Source organism: Bombyx mori, chromosome 7, assembly GCF_030269925.1.
Source record: "Bombyx mori chromosome 7, ASM3026992v2".
Classification (NCBI taxonomy): Eukaryota; Metazoa; Arthropoda; class Insecta; order Lepidoptera; family Bombycidae; genus Bombyx; species Bombyx mori.
Genome location: NC_085113.1, coordinates 1107980 through 1119900, shown reverse-complemented (window position 1 = coordinate 1119900; position 11921 = coordinate 1107980). Strand labels below are relative to the sequence as shown.

General features: G+C 39.5%; 1 protein-coding gene across 4 annotated transcripts in view; it reads left to right on the top strand.

The window, feature by feature from the left end:
• LOC101747200 (protein unc-79 homolog) overlaps positions 1-11921 on the top strand; it is a 66989-nt gene that overhangs the window by 9552 nt on the left and 45516 nt on the right. For all 4 annotated transcript variants that reach the window (XM_021353523.3, XM_021353525.3, XM_021353524.3 and 1 more), the window contains 14 exons: positions 307-466; positions 1220-1292; positions 1910-1992; positions 2943-3074; positions 3679-3804; positions 4931-5052; positions 5840-6029; positions 6561-6660; positions 7251-7406; positions 7747-7852; positions 8568-8698; positions 9360-9465; positions 9661-9779; positions 10877-11029. In XM_021353523.3, coding sequence (XP_021209198.1) covers positions 307-466; positions 1220-1292; positions 1910-1992; positions 2943-3074; positions 3679-3804; positions 4931-5052; positions 5840-6029; positions 6561-6660; positions 7251-7406; positions 7747-7852; positions 8568-8698; positions 9360-9465; positions 9661-9779; positions 10877-11029 — 1757 coding nt within the window. The remainder of the gene's footprint in view (positions 1-306; positions 467-1219; positions 1293-1909; positions 1993-2942; positions 3075-3678; positions 3805-4930; positions 5053-5839; positions 6030-6560; positions 6661-7250; positions 7407-7746; positions 7853-8567; positions 8699-9359; positions 9466-9660; positions 9780-10876; positions 11030-11921) is intronic.

Here is an 11921-nt window from a genome sequence, read left to right as displayed (position 1 = left end):
CACACTACATACCATGTATTTGACGCACACACGCATGCATACTATTTATTTATTGTCAAACTTTTGTTCTTGACGTCTGTGGTCAAATTGAGAATATATTGAATATTGTTTGTCTTTATTAATATTTTTCGATAGTGTAGTCTTGGCGTTGAAAATACAATCATAATAGTGTACAAACTTACAATTCCAATTAATTATAGCCGTATTTCGACTACTGCGGGACCTCTAGTCTATTCAATTTTATACTCGCCTTAGTGAAGTTAATTGATTTGAATACGAGGGTTTGCAGAAGTCGGTTGCTTGCAGATGACTTGGTGCCTTTCCTCTGTCAGCGCGATATGTGCCCCAACGCGGGCACGGCGGAGGCTGCTAAGGTCTGCTACGACCACTGCATCAGCGTCACCTTCGCATCAGACAGTCCGCCGCCCCTGTACTTGTGCATTGAGTGCGCTAATGAGATACACAGGTGACTGTTCAAATCTGTACACATAATAAAGTTTCATCAGTTTTTTTTTATTGCTTATACGGGTGGACGAGCTCACAACCCACCTGATGTCAAGTGGTTACTGCAGCCCATAGACATCTACAACCTAAATGCGCCACCCACCTTGAGATATAACTTCTAAGGTCTCACTATAGTTACAACGGCTGCCCCGCCCTTCAAACCGAAACGCATTACTGCTTCACGGCCGAAATAGGCGGGGCGGTGTTACCTACCGGTGCGGACTCACAAGAGGTCCTACCTACCATTAGTGATTACGCAAATTACAATTTTGCGGGTTTAATTTTAATTACACGATGTTATTCTTTCACTGTGGAAGTCAATCGTGAACATTTGTTAAGTACGTATTACATAGGTCTTCTCGTAGTCTCAATCATTCACCAAAATATGACCTGGTTGTGAAGAAAACACAGAAGTGGTGCTACCTACCCGCGCGGACTCACAAGAGGTCCTTCTAAGCAATAAAAAAAATTATCTCTGTCTTAGCCTTGTCTGTAAATTTGCGTTTCGAAGTAAGTCCCTATATAGTTGCTAGAGTTTTTTTCTTTTTTAAATTTTTCAATTTTGTTTCTTTCAAAGGAACACAAAATGAGATTTAGATGCGGCCTTAACAGAACAATGCGTCATATCAATGTTAGATTAGATTGTGGGTTACTGCACGGTGGATATACATAAATAAACTTTATAAATCATTAATCTTACTGTTCTTGTTTTCAGGGAACATCCAAACCAGCGCTTCTTCGATATCCTGCACCCTCAACAACAAGTATCCATGGTTTGCGAGAACAAGGTAGGTCTACTTCTACAGGTAGCTGAGAGGGACTCAAACCTGAGCACGTTGCTAACGCGAACCCTAGCAAGAGCAGTGCTTCGTAGAATCTACCACCGGATGGGAAACGCGACCCACTGAGAAGATCCGGCGAGAAACTCAGGCATTAGTCAAAATCTTGCGATCTACGAGTATGATGGCTATCCACCACAATCTGATTCTCAATTGCGTTATAATATTGGCCAACCTTTGGCTTTATTGGTGGTAGGGCGTCCAATGAGCTATCAGTGATGGATACCAACATACAGTATATTTTTGCCGCGATTCAATAAAGCATTCCGGTTCGAAGGGTAGGAAAGCTGTTGTAGTGGAATTGAGACGTAGAATTGATGTCTCAAGGTGGGTGGTGGTATTTACGTTTTTGATGTCTATGGGCTCTGGTATTCATTTATCTCCAGACGAGCCGTGAGATCGTTCACCCGTCTAAGCAAAACAAATGAACAAAAAGACCTAGCGCAGGTCTAAAACACACTCTGCCACTGGTGAACACGACAGTTAAACCCTACAGAACTTTACAGCACTTATAAATAAATTTAATAAATAAATAAAAATTCACTAATTTATTGTTTGTGTTACAGAACTGCCGCTCCGCAGATAAAGCGGCCTATTCAATTTGTTTCTCCAACGAATGTGCAAGTTATAATGGGAATCATCCTATCAGGTAGAACTTTCAATTGCATACGGTAAAGTTACATGGTGATATGGCCTATACTCTTGCTATTAATATGGCTAAGAAAAGAACTAGGATTTCAAGCAAAAAGAGAACTAAAAGTTTTGTGAAAACAATGTTTACGAAAAACACATTTCATACAATTTAATTGACTGGCTGTAAGTAGTATAACTATAATACTGCCCCCATTTAAATACAATCGTTGAGTCTAGGCTACGCTGCTTAATGCAAATGTTATATGAGTATTTACAATCACATCCGTTTTAGGAGCCTAAAATGAACTTTTTATGGCAATACAGGGTATGATTTTTTGTGATTTCATTTCTCTATACCTATTTAATTTTATCGCTTGATAAAATACAACAATCAATCAATGGCATTGGCGTTGGAGGGGTTTTTTTCCAGCAACACCAAATTGGGTTTTAGAATAATGATGTTTTTATTGAAACTAATAGCCAAAGTGTAGAATGTAATAAATATTTCCTTTTTAATATATAATTTGTTTAATCAATTATCGGATAATTGATTAAACAAATTCCATCAACATTTTGATTATTAAGATATCAGTAGAAATTGTAAGAGAATACTCACTCTGTATATTTTCCATAAATCCTACGGTAGTTCGTGTTTTATGTTTAAACGTTGTACTTAATGGTGGTAGGACCTCTTGTGAGTCCGCACGGGTAGGTACCACCACCCCGCCTATTTCCACTGTGAAGCAGTAATGCGTTTCGGTTTGAAGAGTGGGGAAGCCGTTGTAACTATACTGAGACCTTAAAAATCATATCTCAAGGTAGGTAGCGGCATTTACGTTGTAGATGTCCTTGGGCTCCGGTAACCACTTAACATCAGGTGGGCCGTGAGCTCGTCCACCCATATAAGCAATAAAAAATATGACTATAATGCGATTTTGAAGTGCTTCTAACTGATTGACATGTCAGATACTGCGGACAATGTCACGGCAACCGTCACAACAGTCGGCGCGGCTCCGATCACGTGCTGCACACGCGACTGCCTTGCGCCTGGTACATGGACGCGGACATGCAGACCAACCTTGTCGAAGCTGTTATCAGGTACACACCACTTCTTCTATATCGTTCCCTCACTGCTGAGAAACGCGACCACATGTGACGTTCTTCTACTGTGTTCGATCATGGGTGGCATGGACCGTATGGTACAGACTACCATGGGACTGGGAATTTCATACCCGATCCTGTAGACCGAATGGTAAATAGTCGACCTCGCCCAAAATACGTCATTACAGATCCTCCCGATCCATTAAGGGTGCTTTTAGGTACCACAAGCAACGGTCACCGTCCTCGTCGAATCCGTCGCTTGCGACGAAGGACTCGACGAGCGAATTAACTCATAGGTACAGCCCACTGAGTTTCTCGCCGCATCTTCTCAATGGGTCGCGTTTCCGATCCGGTGGTAGATTCTGCGAAGCACGGCTCTTGCTAGGGTTCGTGTTAGCAACGTCGTCAGGTTTGAGCCCCGTGAACTCACCTACTAGTTAAGGTTACGCTGAAATAGCCTCTCAAGGCTATCAGCTTAGGTAGGTAAACAAAACAAAACAATAATTTCAAAAAGAGATTATTTAAATATCCGAATTAATTTCATAAAAACAATAAACATAAAACAAGAAAGATGTTAACTTAATACATAATTCCTTATCAGTTTATTGAAAGAAGCAAAACCAATAAATATGGAAGATCCAGACAGCGCTTCAGAACAAGCCAAGCCCCCGGTTTCTGTCGATCTACCGGACCCGATATCAGTGGAGGACAGGCAACTCCTCGGCAGGTATCTGTAACATTTACAAAACATTGTATGTTCCATTGGGGGGTGCTCTGCGGAATTGCTTGAGATGATACCACCATCTCGTTTTTACCACCGCACTGCCCGCTACCGGAGTAGAGTTCATCCATACTACCTGGAGCCACTGCGGTCATCCACAGTGCGTTTGCAGAGATCTTTTTTGCCACGTACCATCCGGCTATGGAATGAGCTTCCCCTCCACGGCGTTTCCCGGGCGCTATGACATGTCCTTCTTCAAACGAGGCTTGTGGAGAGTATTAAGCGGTAGGCAGCGGCTTGGCTCTGCCCCTGGCGTTGCTGACGTCCATGGGCGACGGTAACCACTCACCATCATGTGGGCCGTATGCTCGTCTGCCTATAAGGCCAATAAAAAAAAAACATTACCGAATGAAGAAATTCAATCAAAAATTGTTTTTCCTAACAATTTGTATTAAAAACTAATTAAGGTTTGAGATTTCAATTATGGCGGATAGATGTCGCTACACGTGCCGCTGCTTCTTCAATGGTTAAGGAAATGAGTGTTAATTTAGTCCTGGGTCACGCGAATAGAAGTCGGTACAGCCTCTAAATGTTATATTGTACAGTGTTTCTGTAAATATAGTGCACAAGTCAACCAGGACCATGGGCCGCTGTGATGAGTAATTATTTTATGAAGAAAGTTTGCTGAAACTACTAGTGCCATCTGTTGTACGATAATGGTACTATACTGATAAATTTTGCGCAAGTGTAAGCTAAGAGCCTATAGTATGAGCAAAAAAAATTTAACTTTATGACTAACTTTAAGACGTCCTATTAAATATCTATATAATATTTTGCTCACGAATCAAAAACCGACGACACTACAATTGTTTTAAAGCTTTGCTCTAATAAATTGACCAGTATCAACAAGATAAAAAAAGATAAAATCAATTGCTAGTAGGTTTTGCTATTAAAATTGTTTTTTATTTGTTTTATATTTCTAAATACATTTATTTTTTACGATCTGGCACCCTTATCGATGCCCCAATCGATTTTATAAATAAAAGTTAACGTTGTTTAAAATTCAACTCTAAAGCTTAATAAAGATAATGAACATTTTGATTCTCTTACAATCAATCTCAATTCTTACAAGGTATGGTGTGTGGTTGATGGTCGGTTTGTGTACACCGAACCCTGACACGCCCGAGGAGATCCTTGGACGCCTGCTGTCAGTACTCTTCCATTGGTTTCACGTCACGTCATTCTCTTATACTGGTAAGATTAATTTCTGATTAATTCTAAAATTTAAAACGCAGTATCGCGATAAGGTTCTTTAGTGCTGACTTTGAGATGAGCAGTAGAGAAACTTGTGGGCCGTCTGAGATGAGATAGATTGATATGATTGGATCATGACTAGATGCGTCATACGTGGCGTTGGTTTCTTCTTTGTGCCGTTTGATGATTCCACCTCCGTGTATTTTTAATTAGGCCTACTAGTTTACTTTTAGAAAAAAAAAATACGTTCACAATTTTGGTGTAGACTGTAGATATACTTAATTGTCATTCATTTAGGTAGACAGTCGACTTATGGTAGATTAAGCCCATAGATACAGAAGCTTTAACATTTGAGACGCGAGGGCCAATTCGACAATGTCCATTTCATAAAATTGTAGGCAGGCAATCTACAATTTTATTTCAAATTTTATCGAATCTACAATTTTATTACTGGTGGTATGACCTCTTGTGAGTCCGCACGGATAGGTACACCACCCTGCCTAATTCTGCCGTGAAGCAGTAATGCGTTTCGATTTGAAGGGTGAGGCAGCCGTTGTAACTATACTTGAGACCTTAGAATTTATATCTCGAGGTGGGTGGCGCATTTATGTTGTAGATGTCTATGGGGGTCAGTGACCACTTAACACCAGGTGGGCTGTGTAATTAATCAATGATTGTCGTAATTTGTCAAAATCTACGAAAAAACCACGGAATCAGTTACATTACTTAAAGTGTGCCAGTGTTAAAAGAACTGATGATGCCATAAGTACCTATATTCATCTCACAGGCGAAACTGCAACGATTGTAGAGAAGCTGAAGCTAGAGCACGTCTGCGGCTGGGTGCGCGCGCTGTGTGAGCAGCAGCGCGGGGTGCTGGTGGCGTGTCTGTTGCCGCACCCTCCTCACTACATGCGCCAGGCAGGCCACTGGGACAACCTCGCCTCTAAGACTCACCACCTGAAAGACGGACTCAACAGGTCAGCTCAAGCCCAGGGCTCTTAGACCCTGTGAATTCTAATAGTCAAAAACTTATAATTATATGGTACTAGCTTTTGTTCGCGACTTCGTCCACATGCTTTATTTTAGAACAAATTTGGTCAGCATAAAAAACATTATAGTGAGCCAACCTTAACATATAGACATATGCTGTCCTGGACTTTTTTTTAGATCTTTTAAAAAGGAACAATTCCGTCATACATTATTTTAGCGAAACTTTAATCGTTTCTGCAGCGCACGCAGCGAAAGCTCTCAAAAGGTAAAAATAACCCCGATTTTGAAACATTATTTATTGGTGCTCCGCTTGTATGGGTGTTAGTGTGATGTTATATATAGCCTTCCTATATATAACCTATAGCCTTCCTCGATAAATGGGCTATCTAACACTGAAATAATTTTTCAAATCAGCCCAGTAGCTCCTGAGATTAGCGCGTTCAAACAAACAAAATCTTCAGCTTTATAATATTAGTATAGATTTGTATGATTAGCTACAGTTCTTTTTTTTTATTTAGGTTGTACTGTTTAATTCCTTACGGCATCATCACACAATCGATCTGGGACTACATCATGCCTGCATGGATGGATGCTATTTGCACGGAAATGCCAGAGAAGGTAGGTTAAAAAAGATGTGTGGTGTCGTGGGACATCGGATAGGAATGAAGTTCCTTATTATAGAGATACTAATTTTAAGTTCTATTCGAGGTATAAAGAAAATAAAACTGGAGGTTTCGCAACAACCCACGGTCATTCGGTAACGTGCGAACTTATTGTGGTACACTTCATTCACGGTTGTTTGCATAAGAGTTAGTGTATTGCGCAAACGAACGCTCTGAGATCGTGGTCAATGAATGATAAAAAAATATGATATTTTTTGCACGTTATTAAAAAATTAAGTCGTACACTGTGTGCATTACTAATTTGTACGTTATAACAAAGTTAAGTCGTACACTGTGTGCATTACTAATAAAAAAATTACGTTACGGACGCTTTTTCCCGGTTAGGGTACCCCTCCGCATCGTCCCATAAGGAACTTCGTTCCAAAAGTAAAATCGAGACTCTATCTTGTGTATTTTGATTGAAACAGCGTCTTCTTCACCATGTCCCTGAGTGGTAGTCATATGCTCATCCTAATCATCCTCCTCTAATCATCCCTAACCTTATTGAAGGAATAGTGATAAACTTTTATATTTTATTTGTAATAGGAGTTGAGTGAGCTGAAAGTACCGCTGGGTAAGATCTTGGAACCCGAAGGTGCTTTAGGCGGGGTGGACGAGAAGGGTCTGTACAAGTTTGCCGCCATCAAGGTCACGCAGAGTCCCACACCAGAAACAGTTTTGCCCGTATTGGAGTGGTTCCAGGTTTGCAAAAAATAATCTTTATTTTTTTAATCTTATTTTATATTATTATCTCAAGTATCTGTTATATTTCGGTTGAAGTGACTACTAAGAAGTATTTTATCTTATTCTGTGGCAAGCCAAATCTTGTAAATATATTTGTTTCTTTTTAGTGTCGCTTTTTTGTTTCAAATCAAAACAGTGCTAAAGAAGTAATCACTTCAAAAATATGGAAAATTCTCTTCTTCGATGTTAAATTTAGTGCCCTCATTATTCTTTTTTTTCAGATACATACATAAGTACGAACAATTTTAGTCTATGAATCTTGTAATCAATGTACTGAAATAATGTAATTTATTTTCAGACTATATCTCAATTAGAAGTCAAGATACCGTTGAGTCAACTGTTTGATCTTTTCAATCACTGCGTCGTGAATCTTCCCGAGAAGATAGTTAGCCCACCTCGTTCTGGTAATGATATGTTATAAATAGATACTTAGATGTACTAAATATACTTTTAAGCTATTGCATAGCTTTTATCGTGGGCTTTGAGCGCGGCGACCGAATCAAGAAATTCCGTAACGAAAATAAAACCTAACATCCCCACTCCGTCTACCACAACACATTCAATGCATTCATACGTTGCGTTTGTGTAGTGTTTCTGAATAAACGCGCGGCGTGACGTCGCACTGCATGCGCATCATGAAAGTCTGCCCATCTCTCTCTCGCGCGGTCTAGCTTATGAGTGTGAAGGAGACAGTTAATGTTTTGCTTTTGTTAATGTTTATAAATATAGCGTGGTCTTATTTTATTATTGTTTTAAAATTACATTATTATTGTCTAATTATAATTGCATAAGTGGATAAAAAATGGTATGCAATAGCTTTGGCGCGGCAGTCCCCGAGTGCCACACATGTTTGTTTTTAATTGCATTGGATTGGTGGACGATATTACGATTCACCTCTAAGTGGTCACTGGAGTCCTTAGACATCACAGAGCCTACGCCGCTACTAACCTTCAGGCAAGAGACAGTATAATTTTTTTGCAATAACTATATTATATACTTTTCAGAATGGTACGTTTCCCTTTGTCTTATGTCAAAAATATTATTGGTACCATACCTAGTGAAGTTTCTTACAGTATTCTTGTGTAGAAAACGCAATTTTAAGTCTTATGTATTTAACAGATGGCACAAAATCTAAAGATTCGAAGGACTCTCCAAATGCTACCGACAAGGAGAAAAAGGACAAAGATGATCAGATGAAACCTCAGAACCTAACTTGTTGTATCCTCATGTTGGACATATTAAAGAAACAGGTATTTGTTGGTTACAGTTTTTAACTTGCCGATATTTGGCTTTATGAATGAATGATGTAGAATGATTTATTTTATTTCAGACAACAATAAGTCCATAATATCGTAATCGTAATAATAGTGTACATAATATCATTGAAACATACTCAAAATTAACAAAACCAATCAAATAAAAAAGATACATTTATTAAAAGTAATTATCCGTTGAATACATTTCAAATATTCCATTCAACCGATACCGATACCTTTAGCAACACAATATGATAGTGTATTTAATACTTTGGAATATTTCCTATCCAATTCTTCCAATTGGAATTCAACAGGCAGGATAGAGTTACCTGTGGGAGCTCACAATACGTCCTACCTACCTTTTTTTTATTGCTTAGATGGGTGGACGAGCTCACAGCCCACCTGGTGTTAAGTGGTTACTGGAGCCCATAGACATCTACAACGTAAATGCGCCACCCAGCTTAAGATATAAGTTCTAAGGTCTCAGTATAGTTAGTTACAGCGGCTGCCTCGCCTTTCAAACCGAAATGCATTAATGCTTCACGGCAGAAATAGGCGGGGCGGTGGTACCTACCCGTGCTGACTCACAAGATGTCCTACCTCCAGTAAACCAGTACCACCACCGGCTTTTGATACATAAAACAATGTTCCCTAGATGGAGTTGCAGCAAAGACGTATAAACATCCAAACCGTGAGCAGTGACGCTACCAAGCTACTGCGACTGATGCTGAAGTCTAATCAAGCTAACACCATCGGACACGGTTAGTAGAAAAACTGTATAAACCAATTGCATTCTAAATTATTTCAGTATAGATTTTTTGCCACCAATAGAAGAAGCTTAGATCGAAATTCATTGCTGATTCTGTACCTCAATAATAGTAGGAGCATAATCAAATCGATATCGTCTGTTGTTTTGGGAATTTGCATACTTTTGAAAATGTCCCTTTTTTTCCTAGCCGGTTGTTCCGCGGAGGGCGCGTGCTCGTATTGCGAGGCGGCTGCACTGTGGCATCAACTATGCGTCTCCATCGTCACAGCTCTCGGACCCACTCGACCAAGACATGCCAGACATGAGGTGTGTGTAGCTTTGTCACAGAGATCTTTTTTGCCACGTACCATCCGGCTTTGGAATGAGCTCCCCTCCACTGTGCTTCCCGAGCGCTATGACATATCCTTCTTCAAACGAGGCTTTTGGAGAGCACTTAACGGTAGGCAGTGGCTTGGCTCTGCCCCTAGCATTGTTAAAGTCCATGGGGGACAGGCCGTATGCTCGTCTACCTACAAGGGCAATAAAAAAAATATCTAGAACTGAAGCCAGAAGATATTTTACAAAAAATCTAACTATCTCTAAATGAATCGAGCCATTTTTTTTTTCTTTTACTGTTTTAGATTGTTTATAAACATCACGGCTCACTTAGTGTTCATTTGTTACTAGAACCTATAGACATCACAACGTAGATGCGGGATTTGAACACCGGCAAAGTGACATCGATTCATACATAAATACACCGGGCGTCTCATCCTTCAGGCTACATCGACTTTGTATTGCCACTGCTCTCCCTTCGTCATCCACCCATGGCGAATGAATCCTTTACCTTACTTTTCTACCTACGTATCTTCACTTAATTCCTATCTTAAGTAGATTTTTGAAGTTAAAACTTCTTTAGAATCGTTGTGATTTCAAACCGGATGCAACGGAAAAAACAGGTAAGAGACACAAATACAAAAATGTGTAGGATGAAGCCAGCAAAGAATGAGACAGAAATATACATACTATTTAATACAGCGCCATCTGTGAGATTTTTTAATACTAACGTGTGTATGAAAGCTCTTGTAGTGAATTTTAATTTAGGATTATACGTGAAATTAAAATATCAATTCACAGAGGGCGCTACCTTACAATTATTTACTAATGACAAAATTTTACATATACTTAAGACGTTTAGGATATTTTAATTTTGGAAGGTTTCACTTCTACCACGTGTGAATTGCACACATTTTGTTTTTTTAACATCTGCAGAAAAAGTTCTAAGACTGCACTGAACTTGAAGTCAGTCATAGAATTAGTTAACTAATCCCATCACGACTGATATGTAGTACAATTAAGACGTAGTTATCAATTCTATCTCGCGACAATCGGTACCTAATAAAATAGCAATTAATTATGACAAGGCATCGTCAGAGGAGATATGGACAGATCAGTCGAGCAGGAAGAACCAGTCTGAAGAGGATTGCAGTAAGTCACCGTTGAGTGACGTGTTGGTTCCCGCGCCCCCCGCCCCGCCTGCGCCCCCCGTGGGCGGGGTGTTGGTGCACGTGCCGCATGTACGTACACATCATACCTTACTTATGCTATACCATACATTTGGTCATATTGTTGTATCTTACGTTTTTTGATTATGTTGTTGCATATTCCTCTACTTGTTTATGTTGTTGTTCATTGCGTTACCTGATTTTTAATAGTTTATTGGATCTAATCTTAGAACTTGTGTTATATTATCGTAACCTACCCGGTTGTGTTTTATGTTTCGTTAATTGTTCGTACTGTTGTTTGTACCTTGTCGTAGCTGATTATGTTGTTACAACTTATATGTTTATGTTGTTGTATCGTATCGGATTGCGATGTTTAACCGCACCTTATTTGTTGTCATATAAGTAGATAAGTCTTACAGTCTACCTTGTTTGCTATTGGTGATTTATTTTACCGTACAGGGTTACCTATGCCAGTTGTAGTTGAAATGCAGGCTCTATTTATATAGGAAATGACAATAATAGTCAAGTTTAAAGTCATTGTGGAAGTTGCTGCAAGTTTTGCTCAAATAATTGGGAAATCGTCGCAGCTTTTTGTCCAGATAAGGTCTCCGATGTAATCGCGTCGAAGGATGTGCCTATGTTCAAATCCCGCAGTCAGATACCAATTGTTCTAAACAAATATGTATTTAGCATGTGTTCAGAAACTGTCTCAAGGGTGGTGATGGCAATCCTGTTAGGCTTCGTGAACCACTAACACCAAACGGGCTATGAAACCGTGCACCCATCTGAGCAAATTAATTCTTCTACTAAGATACTTTAAGAGAACTGAAATTGGAGTTAATGTACATACCGCCATCAACTAACAGGTCAACTTAAAGGCCAAGCCGGACTTAGGAAGTGAACTTGAAAAATATGTTTTACCTGACTTTTGAAGTTTTCAATCAATTTTTTTTTTAATTTTCTA